This window comes from Salvelinus namaycush, unplaced genomic scaffold (genome assembly GCF_016432855.1).
Source record: "Salvelinus namaycush isolate Seneca unplaced genomic scaffold, SaNama_1.0 Scaffold29, whole genome shotgun sequence".
Lineage (NCBI taxonomy): Eukaryota > Metazoa > Chordata > Actinopteri > Salmoniformes > Salmonidae > Salvelinus > Salvelinus namaycush.
The window spans coordinates 279625-297964 of record NW_024059785.1 but is presented as its reverse complement, the minus strand read 5'-3'; the positions used below and the strand labels follow the sequence as shown (position 1 = coordinate 297964).

Sequence of the window (18340 nt, the reverse complement as noted above, 5' to 3'; positions counted from 1 at the left end):
TAGACGAGATGAATAGATGGAGCCGCCCTCCTTTTATCAATAGTAATATTTTATTTATCAATAGTATCTGGATTCCTTTTATCATTGCAAATAACGTGGCATGAAGGCCTAAACAATTTATGATGATCTTACTTCATCCAGACTGGCAGCATGAAGTCATCTCATCTCTTTAAAGTGTCATGGCCATCATCTTGGGCAATGGGAGGTGAGGCGTCGGTGAATTTGAGGGGCTGGCATTTGAGTAAATGGTTTGAAGGACTTCACAGCTCTAAATGGCATGAGCCGATTCAATCCCCCCAAGCACTTATGAGCTATCTTCCTGTGTGTGTGTGTGTGTGTGTGTGTGTGTGTGTGTGTGTGTGTGTGTGTGTGTGTGTGTGTGTGTGTGTGTGTGTGTGTGTGTGTGTGTGTGTGTGTGTGCGTGCGTGCGTGCGTGCGTGCGTGCGTGCGTGCGTGCGTGCGTGCGTGCGTGTGAGTGAGTGTGTGTGTGTGACAGCATTTTGCTGGCTCTAAAGAGGACATGTCTGATGTAGGCCTGGGAGAACAGAGAGATGGAGGGATGGAGAGGGAGAGAAAGAGACGGGAAGGAAGAGAGATAGGGAGAAGGGAGGGGGAGAAAAGGGGGAGCGGAAGGGAAAGGGACTGTGGAGAAGGAAAGAGACGTCAGGGAATACAGTCAGGACAAGAGGGATAGAAAGAGAAGGAGATGGGGGCAAACAGAGAGCGAGAGGAGAACGAGAAGAGAACCAGTAAAGAGATATAATCACCAGTGACATTTACATCAGCACACAGAGGCCTCCTCCCCTTTCCCACGGCAACAGAAGACTCTAAGTACATCCCAAATGGAACCCTATTCCATATACTGTATACTGCACTACTTTTGACCGAGGTCCATAAGACCCTGGTCAAAAAAAGTGCACTATATATGGAATAGGGTGCCATTTGGGATGAAGAATCTGGTTGACAGACCATGAGAGAACATGGAAACCCAGATACTTGGAGAGCATGGAGAGGGTTCTTTAGGAAACATCAGCCTAGCTAGTGAGTAACCTTGCAGCACAGTCTGTTAACTAGGGTTTCAGGACAGTTTACAGGACAGCCTGTTAACTAGGGTTACAGGCCAGCTTACAGGACAGTCTGTTAACTAGGGTTTCAGGCCAGTTTACAGGACAGCCTGTTAACTAGGGTTTCAGGCCAGTTTACAGGACAGCCTGTTAACTAGGGTTTCAGGCCAGTTTACAGGACAGCCTGTTAACGAGGGTTACAGGCCAGCTTACAGGACAGCCTGTTAACTAGGGTTTCAGGCCAGTTTACAGGACAGCCTGTTAACTAGGGTTTCAGGCCAGTTTACAGGACAGCCTGTTAACGAGGGTTACAGGCCAGCTTACAGGACAGCCTGTTAACGAGGGTTACAGGCCAGTTTAAAGGACAGCCTGTTAACTAGGATTTCAGGCCAGCTTACAGGACAGTCTGTTAACGAGGGTTACAGGCCAGCTTACAGGACAGTCTGTTAACGAGGGTTTCAGGCCAGCTTACAGGACAGCCTGTTAACGAGGGTTTCAGGCCAGCTTACAGGGCAGCATGTTAACTAGGGTTACAGGCCAGCTTACAGGACAGTCTGTTAACTGGGGTTACAGGCCAGCTTACAGGACAGCATGTTAACTGGGGTTACAGGCCAGTTTACAGGGCAGCATGTTAACGAGGGTTTCAGGCCAGCTTACAGGACAGCCTGTTAACTAGGATTTCAGGCCAGCTTACAGGACAGCCTGTTAACGAGGGTTACAGGCCAGCTTACAGGACAGTCTGTTAATGAGGGTTTCAGGCCAGCTTACAGGACAGCCTGTTAACTAGGGTTTCAGGCCAGCTTACAGGACAGTCTGTTAACGAGGGTTACAGGCCAGCTTACAGGACAGTCTGTTAATGAGGGTTTCAGGCCAGCTTACAGGACAGCCTGTTAACTAGGGTTTCAGGCCAGCTTACAGGACAGCCTGTTAACTGGGGTTACAGGCCAGCTTACAGGACAGCCTGTTAACTAGGATTTCAGGCCAGCTTACAGGACAGTCTGTTAACGAGGGTTACAGGCCAGCTTACAGGACAGTCTGTTAACGAGGGTTTCAGGCCAGTTTACAGGACAGCCTGTTAACGAGGGTTTCAGGCCAGCTTACAGGACAGCCTGTTAACTAGGATTTCAGGCCAGCTTACAGGACAGCCTGTTAACTGGGGGTTTCAGGCCAGTTTACAGGACAGTCTGTTAACTAGGGTTACAGGCCAGTTTACAGGACAGCCTGTTAACGAGGGTTTCAGGCCAGCTTACAGGACAGCCTGTTAACTGGGGGTTTCAGGCCAGCTTACAGGACAGCCTGTTAACTGGGGGTTTCAGGCCAGTTTACAGGACAGTCTGTTAACGAGGGTTACAGGCCAGCTTACAGGGCAGCCTGCTTACAGGACAGCCTGTTAACTAGGGTTTCAGGCCAGCCTTCTCTGGTGATGTATCTGAAACACACACACACATATCCTTGTAGCCTTGTTGAGTGGCCTGATTAAAGGAAATGAGGGCAACACATGCTGGCGGGCTGGGATACCTAGTCAGTTGCACAACTGAATGCATTCAACCGAGATGTGACTTCCACATTTAACCCAACCTCTCTAAATCATAGAGGTGCGGAGACTGCCTTAATCGACATCAACGTCATCGGCGCCCGGGGAGCAGTTGTTGTTGTGTGTGTGTGTGTGTAGGGGAGGTTGCGTGCGTGGGACAAGCAAAGGGGGAAGCGAGGGCAAATTGGGCAAGAGTTTGTGTGTGTGCCAGTGTTCTCTAATTGTATGTGTTGCTTGTGAAGTAAATATGCAATATTGAAATTCATTGTGACACACAAGGAATCTCTGAATTATCCAAACTGATAACGCATGCCTCCGGACACACACACAAACACACACCTGGTTTGTTTCCACCTACCACATTTATTTCAGGTTCACCTAATTACGAGAGGAATGAGACACAAAGCATGGAGCACAGCGTTACTCTGTTAATAAGCATTTATCCCTGACAAGCCGGCCAGGCCGCTCTCTCTCCTGGATGAATGAGGAAGTCGTCTATGGGTCCAATCTATGCTCCATAAAGCTCTAGAGAGATAACAGGGATATTGTTATGGCTAGTTAAAAAGAGAGGGAGAAAGAGATAGCTAGTGAAAGAGAGAGGGAGAAAGAGATAGCTAGTGAAAGAGAGAGGGAGAAAGAGACAGGTCTCTCTCTGTCTCAATTCAATTTAAGGGGATTTATTGGCATGGGAAACATATGTTTACATTGCCAAAGCAAGTGAAATAAATAATAAACAAAAGTGAAATAAACAATACAATAATTAACAGTAAACATTACACTCACAAAAGTTCCAAAATAATAAAGACATTTCAAATGTCATATTATGTGCAAAGAGTTCAAGTACAAAAGGGAAAATAAATAAACATAAAAATGGTTTGTATTTACAATGGTGTTTGTTCTTCACTGCTTGCCATTTACTTGTGGCAACAGGTCACACATCTTGCTGCTGTGATGGCACACTGTGGTATTTCACCCAGTAGATATGGGAGTTGATCAAAATTGGGTTTATTTTTCAAATTCTTTGTGGATCTGTGTAATCTGAGGGAAATATGTGCCTCTAAAATGGGCATACATTTGGCAGTAATTTAGGAAGTGCAGCTCATTTTGTGGGCAGTGTGCACATAGTCTGTCTTCTCTTGAGAGCCAGGCCTGCCTTTGGCAGCCTTTCTCAATAGCAAGGCTATGCTCACTGAGTCTGTACATAGTCAAAGCTTTCCTTAAGTTTGTGTCAGTCACAATGGTCAGGTGTTCTGCTGCCACTGTGTGTCTCTGTTTAGGTTTGTTTGTTGTTGATGTGTCGAGTAATTATCTTTTTGTTTTCTCATGATTTGGTTGGGAGTCATCTCCTTCTCTCTCTCTCTCTCTCTCTCTCTCTCTCTCTCTCTCTCTCTCTCTCTCTCTCTCTCTCTCTCTCTCTCTTTCTCTCTCTCTCTCTCTCTCTCTCTCTCTCTCTCTCTCTCTCTCTCTCTCTCTCTCTCATTGTGACTAGAGATACATGTCCATGGGGAGATGTGGGTTATTGTTTCTTGGGCTCCTGAGTAGCGCAGTGGTCTAAGACACTGCATCTCAGTGCAAGAGCCATCACTGTAGCACCTGGTTTGAATCCAGGTTGCATCACATCCGGCTGTGATTGGGAGTCCCATAGGGCAACGCACAAATGGCCCAGCGTCGTCCGGGTTTGGCTGGGGTAGGCCGTCATTGTAAATGAGAATTTGTTCTTAACTGACTTGCCTGGTTGAATAAAGGTTAAACAAATCAGAATGTATAGCCACCCTTTACCTTGATGACAGCTTTGCACAGTCTTGGCATTCTCTCAACCAGCTTCACCTGGAATGTTTTTCCAACAGTCTTGAAGGAGTTCACACATATGCTGAGCACTTGTTGGCTGCTTTACCTTGACTCTGCGGTCCAACTTATCCCAAACCATCAGAATTCTGTGGTAGCCATGCTGGTTAAGTGTGACTTGAAATCTAAATAAATTAAGCAGTGTCACCAGCAAAGCACCTCCACGCATCACACCTCCTCCTCCACACTTCACGGTGGGAACCACACACGCGGAGATCATCCGTTCACCTAGTCCGCGTCTCACAAAGACACGGCGGTTGGAACCAAAAATCTAATATTTGGACTCATCAGACCAAAGGACAGATTTCCACCGGTCTAATATCCATTGCTCACGTTTCTTGCAACAAGCAAGTCTCTTCTTCTTATTGGTGTGCTTTAGTAGTGGTTTCTTTGCAGCTATTCGACCATGAATGCTTGATTCACGCAGTCTCCTCTGAACAGTTGATGTTGAGATGTGTCTGTTACTTGAACTTTGTGAAGCATTTATTTGGGCTGCAATTTCTGAGGCTGGTAATTCTAATGAACTTATCCTCTGCAGCAGAAGTAACTCTGGGTCTTCCATTCCTGTGACGGCCCTCATTAGAGCCAGTTTCATCATAGCGCTTGATGGTTTTTGCGACTGCACTTAAAGAAGCTTACAAAGAAAAACCCTTGAATGAGTAGGTGTGTCTAAACTTTTGACAGGTACTGTATTTAGCAGATGTTATCGTGGGTGTAGCTAAATGCTTGTGTTCCTAGCTCCAACAGTGCAGTAATACCTAACTAAATGCTTGTGTTCCTAGCTCCAACAGTGCAGTAATACCTAACTAAATGCTTGTGTTCCCAGCTCCAGCAGTGCAGTAATACCTAACTAAATGCTTGTGTTCCTAGCTCCAGCAGTAAAGTAATACCTAACTAAAAGATTGTGTTCCTAGCTCCAACAGTGCAGTAATACCTAACTAAATGCTTGTGTTCCTAGCTTCAGCAGTGCAGTAATACCTAAAAATTCTAACCAATACACGCAAATCCCCAAAATAAAAATGTAGGAATTTATATGTATTAGAACGAGCAATGTCAGAGTCTGGAATATAAATATATATGTATAGGATGGTGTGTATAGACAGTATGGACAGTATATGAATGGAAAAGGTGTGTACAGCAGTAGTTATACAGTGATTTGCAAAAGTATTCACAGTCATATTTCCTATTTTGTTGCCTTACAACCTGAAATTAAAATTGATTTTTGTCATTTGATTTACACAACATGCCTCAACAACATGCGTACAACTTTAAATATGCAAAATATTTTTTATTGGGAAACAAGCAAGAAATAAGACCAAAAAATGGAAACTTGAGCATGAGTAACTATTCACCCCCACAAAGTCATTACTTTGTAGTGCCAACTTTTGCAGCAATTACAGCTGTAAGTCTCTTGGGGTATGTCGCTATAAGCTTGGCACATCTAGCCACTGGGATTGTTGCCCATTCTTCAGGGCAAAATTGCTTTTCCTGCTGGAAGGTGAACCTCCGTCCCAGTCTCAAATCTCTGGGAGACTGAAACAGGTTTCCGTCAATAATTTCCCTGTATTTAGCACCATCCATTATTCCTTAAATTCTGACCAGTTTCCCAGTCCCTGCCGATGAAAAACATCCCCACAGCATGATGCTGCTTCACTGTAGGGATGGTGTTCTCGGGGTGAAGGGAGGTGTTGGGTTTGTGCCAGACATAGCAAAAGCTCAATTTTAGTCTAATCTGACCAGAGTACCTTCCTCCATATGTTTGAGGAGTCTCCCACATGCCTTTTGGCGAAAACCAAACATGTTTGCTTATTTTTTTCTGGCCACTCTTCCTTAAAGCCCAGCTCTGTGGAGTGTACAGCTTAAAGTGGTCCTATGGACAGATACTCCAATTTCCACTGTGGAGCTTTGCAGCTCCTTCAGGGTTATCTTTGGTCTCTTTGTTGCCTCTCTGATTAATGCCCTCCTTGCCTGGTTCGTGAGTTTTGGTGGGCGGCCCTCTCTTGGCAGGTTTGTTGTGGTGCCATATTCTTTTAAAAAAAATGATAATGATTTAATGGTGCTCCGTGGGATGTTCAAAGTTTCTGATGTTTTTTTATAACCCAACCCTGATCTGTACTTCTTCACAACTTTGTCCCTGACCTGTTTGGAGAGCTCCTTGGTCTTCATGGTGCTGCTTGCTCGGTGGTGCCCCTTGCTTAGTGGTTTTGCAGACATTGGGGCCTTTCAGAACAGGTGTATATATACTGAGATCATGTGAAAGATCATGTGACACTTAGATTGCACACAGGTGGACTTTATTTAACTAATTATGTGACTTCTGAAGGTAATTGGTTGCACCAGATCTTATTTAGGGGCGGCATAGCAACGGGAGTGAATATATATGCATGCACCACTTTTCTGTTTTTTACTTCTTTTTTTTTTAAACAAGTTTTTTTTTTTCATTTAATTTCACCAATTTTGACTATTTTGTGTATGTCCATTACATGAAATCCAAATAAAAATGTATTTAAATTACAGGTTGTAATGTAACAAAATAGGAAAAGCGCTAAGGGGGTGAATACTTTTGCAAGGCAATGTATAGGATGAGCCGTGACTAGAACAACCGTATATACATATGAAGTGGGTAAACAGTATGTAAACATTATTAAAGTGACCAGTGTTCAATGACTATGTCTATAGGGCAGCAGTCTTTAAGGTGCAGGGTTGAGGACCGGGTGGTAGCCTGCTAGTAACAGTGACTAAGTTCAGGGCAGGGTACTGACCAGATAGTGATGACTATTTAACAGCCTGATGGCCTGGAGATTCAAGCTGTTTTTCAGTCACTCAGTCCAAGCTGTAGAGTCTCCGCCTTCTAGATGGTAGCAGGGTGAACAGGCCGTGGCTCGGGTGGCTGAAGTCCTTGATGATCTTCTTGGCCTTCCTGTGACACCAGTTGCTGTAGATGTCCTGTAGGGCAGGCAGTGTGCCCCAGGTGATGTGTTGGGCTGACGGCACCACCCTCTGATGCATGCTTAGATAAGCAGAGTAATTAACATATTTTTGACATAGAATTATGCATAATGATTTTGGCTCTAGATTTGCAGGAAAAAGCTGTTTGAAAAATGCAAAATTCTCCAACTTCTGAACGGGGGGCCCAGCCCCCCATAGGACCATCCCCCAGCAATCCTCACGTACTTTGTGCCCCCCCTCAGATTTTTGGGGTGTATGACGCCCCTGTGTGAGACGTTACGTCAGGCACTATACATTCTAGCTGATGTGTTCTAATACCCCCAATGGTCAACATGACATTAAAACAGCAGATGTGATTGGATGTATCATTCCAGAGGCTTGGAAACGTTAGGAACACTTGATTAGCTAATCAGAAGGTATGATTTGTCAATCGGAACACTTGGAAAGCCAATCTCTTTCAAGTGTGATTAACAGTGGTAGAGTTGTGTATGTCAGACGCAACACACCCTTAATAACAGCATTGGAAGAAATGGGATGTGTCTGGTTGTCAGGGATACAGTATTCGAAGAGGAAGTGACGACTCAGCTCAGGTGTCTTTCTATGCCTGCTACGTTAGGTCGGCCTGCTGCATGTTTCTTCACTAAACCTTCACCAAATACTATTTGAAATGATTTCAAATACTTGATCTGAGTTTGATTGAGTTTGCCTGATGCAGTGGAAACAATAGAATAGTCAATAGCACAAGTCCCTGTTCTTGACTTAACTGGATGGGGCCTTATCCCAAATGATACCCTATTCCCTTTGTAGTGCACTACTTTTGTCCAGAGCCCTATGAGCCCTATGAGCCCTATGAGCCCTATGAGCCCTATGAGCCCTATGAGCCCTATGAGCCCTATGAGCTCTATGAGCCCTATGAGCCCTGGTCAAAGTATTGCCTGGGTCTTTATTGCTGCCAGATTCTGAGGTCTCACCAGAGAACATGACAGATCTACAAATAAATGCAAGTGTTTTCCCCAGCTGAATAAATGTCATCCAATGCAGATAGGCTGACTGATGAAGAGTAATGATGGTCGTACTGCAAGATCTCATTCCACAAATTGGCTGTTATAGATTTTCTACAGTGTAGCTACCAAAGATGTTTGCATTTTCAAACACTTGACATTTGTGTGGGTGTGTGTCTGATCTTGTTGTCTCTCTTAAGCATCCTAACGCCTCCCTCCCTCCCTCTCTCCCTCCCTCCCTCTCTCCCTCTCTCTCCAGTCTGCTCTCAGTTCTCCCGAGGGGTCTATGCCATCTTCGGCTTCTACGATAAAAAGTCCATGAACACCCTGACGTCATTCTGTGGTGCGCTGCACACCTCCTTCGTCACGCCCAGTTACCCCACCGATAACGAAGTGCAGTTTGTCATCCAGATGAGACCTGCACTGCGTGGGGCCGTCCTCAGCCTGCTGTCACACTACAAGTGGCAAAAGTTCGTTTACCTCTACGACACTGACAGAGGTAGGTGCCATGCCATCACAGGCCTTGATATAGTTCAGGGTGTGAGGTAAACACACAGACAGAGCTAGGTGCTTTTGAAGTACTTTTCGAGTTCATCAACATTGATAGTATTCACGGCAAAATGACAAAGTAGATATTGTTATGTAATATAACATGCAACACAGACAGCGGTAGGTAAGGTTTAACATGTTGGTTCTACCGTAGACCTTGACTTGGTTTAGTTGAGGGTTTTAAGTATTGACTCTTAGGGGTGCACTTGAAACAGTTGACAGCATCAACATTGATAATATCCATAGCCAAAATGACAAACTATGCACCTAAACCCCAGGTGCAGTGTGCTGGAACATTACCCCCAAGTTGAAACAAGGAAGTGGGCGACATTCTATAAGCACTGTGTAATGTAATCTACAGGCCATTCACATCCTCCATCTACTTTTAAACTGGAAGAAATGTATGTCATTGTAACTAAGCTGTGGGTGCAGTATGTCATTGTAACTATGCTTTGGGTGCAGTATGTCATTGTGACTAAGCTGTGGGTGCAGTATGTCATTGTAACTATGCTTTGGGTGCAGTATGTCATTGTAACTTAGCTGTGGGTGCAGTATGTCATTGTAACTAAGCTGTGGGTGCAGTATGTCATTGTAACTAAGCTGTGGGTGCAGAATGTCATTGTAACTTAGCTGTGGGTGCAGTATGTCATTGTGACTAAGCTGTGGGTGCAGTATGTCATTGTAACTATGCTTTGGGTGCAGTATGTCATTGTAACTAAGCTTTGGGTGCAGTATGTCATTGTAACTAAGCTTTGGGTGCAGTATGTCATTGTAACTAAGCTTTGGGTGCAGTATGTTATTGTAACTAAGCTTTGGGTGCAGTATGTCATTGTAACTAAGCTTTGGGTGCAGTATGTCATTGTAACTAAGCTTTGGGTGCAGTATTTCATTGTAACTATGCTTTGGGGGCAGTATCTCACAGCCTTAATGTGTTGGTTAATCTCTGTTTAATCACAGTGTTGGTTTTTGTTTATCATTTTAAATTAGGTGTGCTGCTACAGCTGTAGCTGCAGCCCGGCATATATTTCAGCATGGAAATTACAGTCTATGCCTTTAGGGGATATTTATTTGTGTTAATTAAGAGTTATTAGAGTTCTTTAGATGTTAGGAGTGTGTGTGTGTTTGTGTGTGTGTGTGTTTGTGTGTGTGTGTGCTTGTCTTTGAGTGTGCCTGTGTGTGTTGTGATTATGGTGACAATATACCGACATGTAGCCAGTGTTTGGTGTAGTGATGTGGGGTGTAGTTTGTCATTCTTGTTCTGTAATATTAAAGTGAAGAAGTAGTCACTTCTTGCACTGTGTATTCCCTCCTATAGACAGTAGCAGGATGTGTATTCCCTCCTATAGACAGTAGTAGGATATGTATTCCCTCCTATAGACAGTAGCAGGATGTGTATTCCCTCCTATAGACAGTAGCAGGATGTGTATTCCCTCCTATAGACAGTAGTAGGATATGTATTCCCTCCTATAGACAGTAGCATGATGTGTATTCCCTCCTATAGACAGTAGTAGGATATGTATTCCCTCCTATAGACAGTAGCAGGATGTGTATTCCCTCCTATAGACAGTAGCAGGATGTGTATTCCCTCCTCTAGACAGTAGTAGGATATGTATTCCCTCCTATAGACAGTAGCAGGATGTGTATTCCCTCCTATAGACAGTAGTAGGATATGTATTCCCTCCTATAGACAGTAGCAGGATGTGTATTCCCTCCTATAGACAGTAGTAGGATATGTATTCCCTCCTATAGACAGTAGCAGGATGTGTATTCCCTCCTATAGACAGTAGTAGGATATGTATTCCCTCCTATAGACAGTAGCAGGATGTGTATTCCCTCCTATAGACAGTAGCAGGATGTGTATTCCCTCCTATAGACAGTAGCAGGATGTGTATTCCCTCCTATAGACAGTAGCATGATGTGTATTCCCTCCTCTAGACAGTAGCAGGATGTGCATTCCCTCCTATAGACAGTAGTAGGATATGTATTCCCTCCTATAGACAGTAGTAGGATATGTATTCCCTCCTATAGACAGTAGCATGATGTGTATTCCCTCTAGACAGTAGCATGATGTGTATTCCCTATAGACAGTAGCATGATGTGTATTCCCTCTAGACAGTAGCAGGATGTGTATTCCCTCCTATAGACAGTAGCAGGATGTGTATTCCCTCCTATAGACAGTAGCAGGATGTGTATTCCCTCCTATAGACAGTAGCATGATGTGTATTCCCTCCTCTAGACAGTAGCAGGATGTGCATTCCCTCCTATAGACAGTAGCAGGATATGTATTCCCTCCTATAGACAGTAGTAGGATATGTATTCCCTCCTATAGACAGTAGCATGATGTGTATTCCCGCTAGACAGTAGCAGGATGTGCATTCCCTCCTATAGACAATAGCAGGATGTGTTTTCCCTCTAGACAGTAGCAGGATGTGCATTCCCTCCTATAGACAGTAGCAGGATGTGTATTCCCTCCTATAGACAGTAGCAGGATGTGTATTCCCTGCTATAGACAGTCGCAGGATGTGTATTCCCTCCTATAGACAGTAGCAGGATGTGTATTCCCTCCTATAGACAGTAGCATGATGTGTATTCCCTCCTCTAGACAGTAGTAGGATATGTATTCCCTCCTATAGACAGTAGCAGGATGTGTTTTCCCTCTAGACAGTAGCAGGATGTGTATTCCCCCCTCTAGACCCCCCTAGTACCTCCCGGGTGGCGCAGTGGTCTAGGGCACTGCATCGCAGTGCTAGCTGCGCCACCAGAGTCTCTGGGTTCGCGCCCAGGCTGGGCTGGGCTGGGTTCGCGCCCAGGCTCTGTCGCAGCCGGCCGCAACCGGGAGGTCCGTGGGGCGACGCACAATTGGCATAGCGTCGTCCGGGTTAGGGAGGGTTTGGCCGGTAGGGATATCCTTGTCTCAGTATGTAAAATGTAATGAAAAATGTAAAAATGTATGCACTCTACTGTAAGTCGCTCTGGATAAGACCGTCTGCTAAATGACTAAAAATGTAAAAATGTAGACAATAGCAGGATGTGTATTCCCTCCTCTAGACAATAGCAGGATGTGTTTTCCCGCTAGACAGTAGCAGGATGTGTATTCCCCCCTCTAGACAATAGCAGGATGTGTATTCCCCCCTCTAGACAATAGCAGGATGTGTTTTCCCCCCTCTAGACAGTAGCAGGATGTGTATTCCCCCTCTAGACAGTAGCGTCATGTCTATTCCCCCCTCTAGACAGTAGCGTCATGTCTATTCCCCCCTCTAGACAGTAGCGTCATGTCTATTCCCCCCTCTAGACAGTAGCAGGATGTGTTTTCCCGCTAGACAGTAGCAGGATGTGTATTCCCCCCTCTAGACAGTAGCAGGATGTGTATTCCCCCCTCTAGACAATAGCAGGATGTGTTTTCCCTCTAGACAGTAGCAGGATATGTATTCCCTCCTATAGACAGTAGCAGGATGTGTATTCCCCCCTATAGACAGTAGCAGGATGTGTATTCCCTCCTATAGACAGTAGCAGGATGTGTATTCCCTCCTATAGACAGTAGCAGGATGTGTATTCCCTCCTCTAGACAGTAGCAGGATGTGTATTCCCTCCTATAGACAGTAGCATGATGTGTATTCCCTCTAGACAGTAGCAGGATATGTATTCCCTCCTATAGACAGTAGCAGGATGTGTATTCCCTCCTATAGACAGTAGCATGACGTGTATTCCCTCCTCTAGACAGTAGCAGGATGTGTATTCCCTCCTATAGACAGTAGCAGGATGTGTATTCCCTCCTATAGACAGTAGCAGGATGTGTATTCCCTCCTATAGACAGTAGCATGATGTGTATTCCCTCCTCTAGACAGTAGCAGGATGTGTATTCCCTCCTATAGACAGTAGCATGGTGTGTATTCCCTCCTATAGACAGTAGCAGGATGTGTATTCCCTCCTATAGACAGTAGCATGATGTGTATTCCCTCCTATAGACAGTCGCAGGATGTGTATTCCCTCCTCTAGACAGTAGCATGATGTGTATTCCCTCCTATAGACAGTAGTAGGATATGTATTCCCTCCTATAGACAGTAGCATGATGTGTATTCCCTCCTCTAGACAGTAGCAGGATGTGTATTCCCTCCTATAAACAGTAGTAGGATATGTATTCCCTCCTATAGACAGTAGTAGGATATGTATTCCCTCCTATAGACAGTAGCAGGATGTGTATTCCCTCCTATAGACAGTAGCATGATGTGTATTCCCTCCTATAGACAGTAGCAGGATGTGTATTCCCTCCTATAGACAGTAGTAGGATATGTATTCCCTCCTATAGACAGTAGCATGATGTGTATTCCCTCCTATAGACAGTAGCAGGATGTGTATTCCCTCCTATAGACAGTAGCATGATGTGTATTCCCTCCTATAGACAGTAGCAGGATGTGTATTCCCTCCTATAGACAGTAGCATGATGTGTATTCCCTCCTATAGACAGTTGCAGGATGTGTATTCCCTCCTCTAGACAGTAGCATGATGTGTATTCCCTCCTATAGACAGTAGCAGGATGTGTATTCCCTCCTATAGACAGTAGCAGGATGTGTATTCCCTCCTATAGACAGTAGCAGGATAAGTATTCCCTCCTATAGACAGTAGCATGATGTGTATTCCCTCCTATAGACAGTAGCAGGATGTGTATTCCCTCCTCTAGACAGTAGTAGCATGTCTATTCCCTCCTCTAGACAGTAGCGTCATGTCTATTCCCTCCTCTAGACAGTAGCGTCATGTCTATTCCCTCCTCTAGACAGTAGCGTCATGTCTATTCCCTCCTCTAGACAGTAGCGTCATGTCTATTCCCTCTAGACAGTAGCGTCATGTCTATTCCCTCCTCTAGACAGTAGCGTCATGTCTATTCCCTCCTCTAGACAGTAGCAGGATATGTATTCCCTCCTATAGACAGTAGTAGGATATGTATTCCCTCCTATAGACAGTAGTAGGATATGTATTCCCTCCTATAGACAGTAGTAGCATGTGTATTCCCTCCTCTAGACAGTAGCGTCATGTCTATTCCCTCCTCTAGACAGTAGCGTCATGTCTATTCCCTCCTCTAGACAGTAGCGTCATGTCTATTCCCTCCTCTAGACAGTAGTAGGATATGTATTCCCTCCTATAGACAGTAGTAGGATGTGTATTCCCTCCTATAGACAGTAGTAGGATATGTATTCCCTCCTATAGACAGTAGCAGGATGTGTATTCCCTCCTATAGACAGTAGCATGATGTGTATTCCCTCCTATAGACAGTAGCAGGATGTGTATTCCCTCCTATAGACAGTAGTAGGATATGTATTCCCTCCTATAGACAGTAGCATGATGTGTATTCCCTCCTATAGACAGTAGTAGGATGTGTATTCCCTCCTATAGACAGTAGCAGGATGTGTATTCCCTCCTATAGACAGTAGCAGGATGTGTATTCCCTCCTATAGACAGTAGTAGGATATGTATTCCCTCCTATAGACAGTAGCATGATGTGTATGCCCTCCTATAGACAGTAGTAGGATATGTATTCCCTCCTATAGACAGTAGTAGGATATGTATTCCCTCATATAGACAGTAGCAGGATGTGTATGCCCTCCTATAGACAGTAGTAGGATATGTATTCCCTCCTATAGACAGTAGTAGGATATGTATTCCCTCATATAGACAGTAGCAGGATGTGTATTCCCTCCTCTAGACAGTAGCAGGATGTGTATTCCCTCCTCTAGACAGTAGCGTCATGTCTATTCCCTCTAGACAGTAGCAGGATATGTATTCCCTCCTATAGACAGTAGCAGGATGTGTATTCCCTCCTATAGACAGTAGCATGATGTGTATTCCCTCCTCTAGACAGTAGCAGGATGTGTATTCCCTCCTATAGACAGTAGCAGGATGTGTATTCCCTCCTATAGACAGTAGCATGATGTGTATTCCCTCCTCTAGACAATAGCAGGATGTGTATTCCCTATAGACAGTAGCAGGATGTGTATTCCCTCCTCTAGACAGTAGCAGGATGTGTATTCCCTCCTATAGACAGTAGTAGGATATGTATTCCCTCCTATAGACAGTAGTAGGATATGTATTCCCTCCTCTAGACAGTAGCATCATGTCTATTCCCTCCTCTAGACAGTAGTATCATGTCTATTCCCTCCTCTAGACAGTAGCATCATGTCTATTCCCTCCTCTAGACAGTAGTAGGATATGTATTCCCTCCTATAGACAGTAGTAGGATGTGTATTCCCTCCTATAGACAGTAGTAGGATATGTATTCCCTCCTATAGACAGTAGCAGGATGTGTATTCCCTCCTATAGACAGTAGCATGATGTGTATTCCCTCCTATAGACAGTAGCAGGATGTGTATTCCCTCCTATAGACAGTAGTAGGATATGTATTCCCTCCTATAGACAGTAGCATGATGTGTATTCCCTCCTATAGACAGTAGTAGGATGTGTATTCCCTCCTATAGACAGTAGCAGGATGTGTATTCCCTCCTATAGACAGTAGCAGGATGTGTATTCCCTCCTATAGACAGTAGTAGGATATGTATTCCCTCCTATAGACAGTAGCATGATGTGTATGCCCTCCTATAGACAGTAGTAGGATATGTATTCCCTCCTATAGACAGTAGTAGGATATGTATTCCCTCATATAGACAGTAGCAGGATGTGTATGCCCTCCTATAGACAGTAGTAGGATATGTATTCCCTCCTATAGACAGTAGTAGGATATGTATTCCCTCATATAGACAGTAGCAGGATGTGTATTCCCTCCTCTAGACAGTAGCAGGATGTGTATTCCCTCCTATAGACAGTAGCATCATGTCTATTCCCTCTAGACAGTAGCAGGATATGTATTCCCTCCTATAGACAGTAGCAGGATGTGTATTCCCTCCTATAGACAGTAGCATGATGTGTATTCCCTCCTCTAGACAGTAGCAGGATGTGTATTCCCTCCTATAGACAGTAGCAGGATGTGTATTCCCTCCTATAGACAGTAGCATGATGTGTATTCCCTCCTCTAGACAATAGCAGGATGTGTATTCCCTCCTATAGACAGTAGCATGGTGTGTATTCCCTCCTATAGACAGTAGCAGGATGTGTATTCCCTCCTATAGACAGTAGCATGATGTGTATTCCCTCCTATAGACAGTCGCAGGATGTGTATTCCCTCCTCTAGACAGTAGCATGATGTGTATTCCCTCCTATAGACAGTAGCAGGATGTGTATTCCCTCCTATAGACAGTAGCAGGATAAGTATTCCCTCCTATAGACAGTAGCATGATGTGTATTCCCTCCTATAGACAGTAGCAGGATGTGTATTCCCTCCTATAGACAGTAGTAGGATATGTATTCCCTCCTATAGACAGTAGCAGGATGTGTATTCCCTCCTATAGACAGTAGTAGGATATGTATTCCCTCCTATAGACAGTAGCATGATGTGTATTCCCTCCTCTAGACAGTAGCAGGATGTGTATTCCCTCCTATAGACAGTAGTAGGATATGTATTCCCTCCTATAGACAGTAGTAGGATATGTATTCCCTCCTATAGACAGTAGTAGGATATGTATTCCCTCCTATAGACAGTAGTAGGATGTGTATTCCCTCCTCTAGACAGTAGCATGATGTGTATTCCCTCCTATAGACAGTAGTAGGATATGTATTCCCTCCTATAGACAGTAGCATGATGTGTATTCCCTCCTATAGACAGTAGTAGGATATGTATTCCCTCCTATAGACAGTAGTAGGATATGTATTCCCTCCTATAGACAGTAGTAGGATGTGTATTCCCTCCTCTAGACAGTAGCATGATGTGTATTCCCTCCTATAGACAGTAGCATGATGTGTATTCCCTCCTATAGACAGTAGTAGGATATGTATTCCCTCCTATAGACAGTAGTAGGATGTGTATTCCCTCCTATAGACAGTAGTAGGATATGTATTCCCTCCTATAGACAGTAGCGGGATGTGTATTCCCTCCTATAGACAGTAGCATGATGTGTATTCCCTCCTATAGACAGTAGCAGGATGTGTATTCCCTCCTATAGACAGTAGTATGATATGTATTCCCTCCTATAGACAGTAGCATGATGTGTATTCCCTCCTATAGACAGTAGCAGGATGTGTATTCCCTCCTATAGACAGTAGCATGATGTGTATTCCCTCCTATAGACAGTAGCAGGATGTGTATTCCCTCCTATAGACAGTAGCATGATGTGTATTCCCTCCTATAGACAGTAGTATGATGTGTATTCCCTCCTATAGACAGTAGCAGGATGTGTATTCCCTCCTATAGACAGTAGCAGGATGTGTATTCCCTCCTATAGACAGTAGTAGGATATGTATTCCCTCCTCTAGACAGTAGCGTCATGTCTATTCCCTCCTCTAGACAGTAGCGTCATGTCTATTCCCTCCTCTAGACAGTAGCGTCATGTCTATTCCCTCCTCTAGACAGTAGTAGGATATGTATTCCCTCCTATAGACAGTAGTAGGATGTGTATTCCCTCCTATAGACAGTAGTAGGATATGTATTCCCTCCTATAGACAGTAGCAGGATGTGTATTCCCTCCTATAGACAGTAGCATGATGTGTATTCCCTCCTATAGACAGTAGCAGGATGTGTATTCCCTCCTATAGACAGTAGTAGGATATGTATTCCCTCCTATAGACAGTAGCATGATGTGTATTCCCTCCTATAGACAGTAGTAGGATGTGTATTCCCTCCTATAGACAGTAGCAGGATGTGTATTCCCTCCTATAGACAGTAGCAGGATGTGTATTCCCTCCTATAGACAGTAGTAGGATATGTATTCCCTCCTATAGACAGTAGCATGATGTGTATGCCCTCCTATAGACAGTAGTAGGATATGTATTCCCTCCTATAGACAGTAGTAGGATATGTATTCCCTCATATAGACAGTAGCAGGATGTGTATGCCCTCCTATAGACAGTAGTAGGATATGTATTCCCTCCTATAGACAGTAGTAGGATATGTATTCCCTCATATAGACAGTAGCAGGATGTGTATTCCCTCCTCTAGACAGTAGCAGGATGTGTATTCCCTCCTATAGACAGTAGCATGATGTGTATTCCCTCTAGACAGTAGCAGGATATGTATTCCCTCCTATAGACAGTAGCAGGATGTGTATTCCCTCCTATAGACAGTAGCATGATGTGTATTCCCTCCTCTAGACAGTAGCAGGATGTGTATTCCCTCCTATAGACAGTAGCAGGATGTGTATTCCCTCCTATAGACAGTAGCATGATGTGTATTCCCTCCTCTAGACAATAGCAGGATGTGTATTCCCTCCTATAGACAGTAGCATGGTGTGTATTCCCTCCTATAGACAGTAGCAGGATGTGTATTCCCTCCTATAGACAGTAGCATGATGTGTATTCCC

The 18340-nt window shown here is 44.3% G+C and overlaps 1 protein-coding gene across 1 annotated transcript in view; it reads left to right on the top strand.

Annotated features, from left to right (window-relative positions):
• Positions 1-18340, top strand: part of LOC120039661 (glutamate receptor 3-like) — a 201577-nt gene that overhangs the window by 113459 nt on the left and 69778 nt on the right. Inside the window, exon 3 of the mRNA XM_038985071.1 lies at positions 8653-8933. Coding sequence (XP_038840999.1) covers positions 8653-8933 — 281 coding nt within the window. The remainder of the gene's footprint in view (positions 1-8652; positions 8934-18340) is intronic.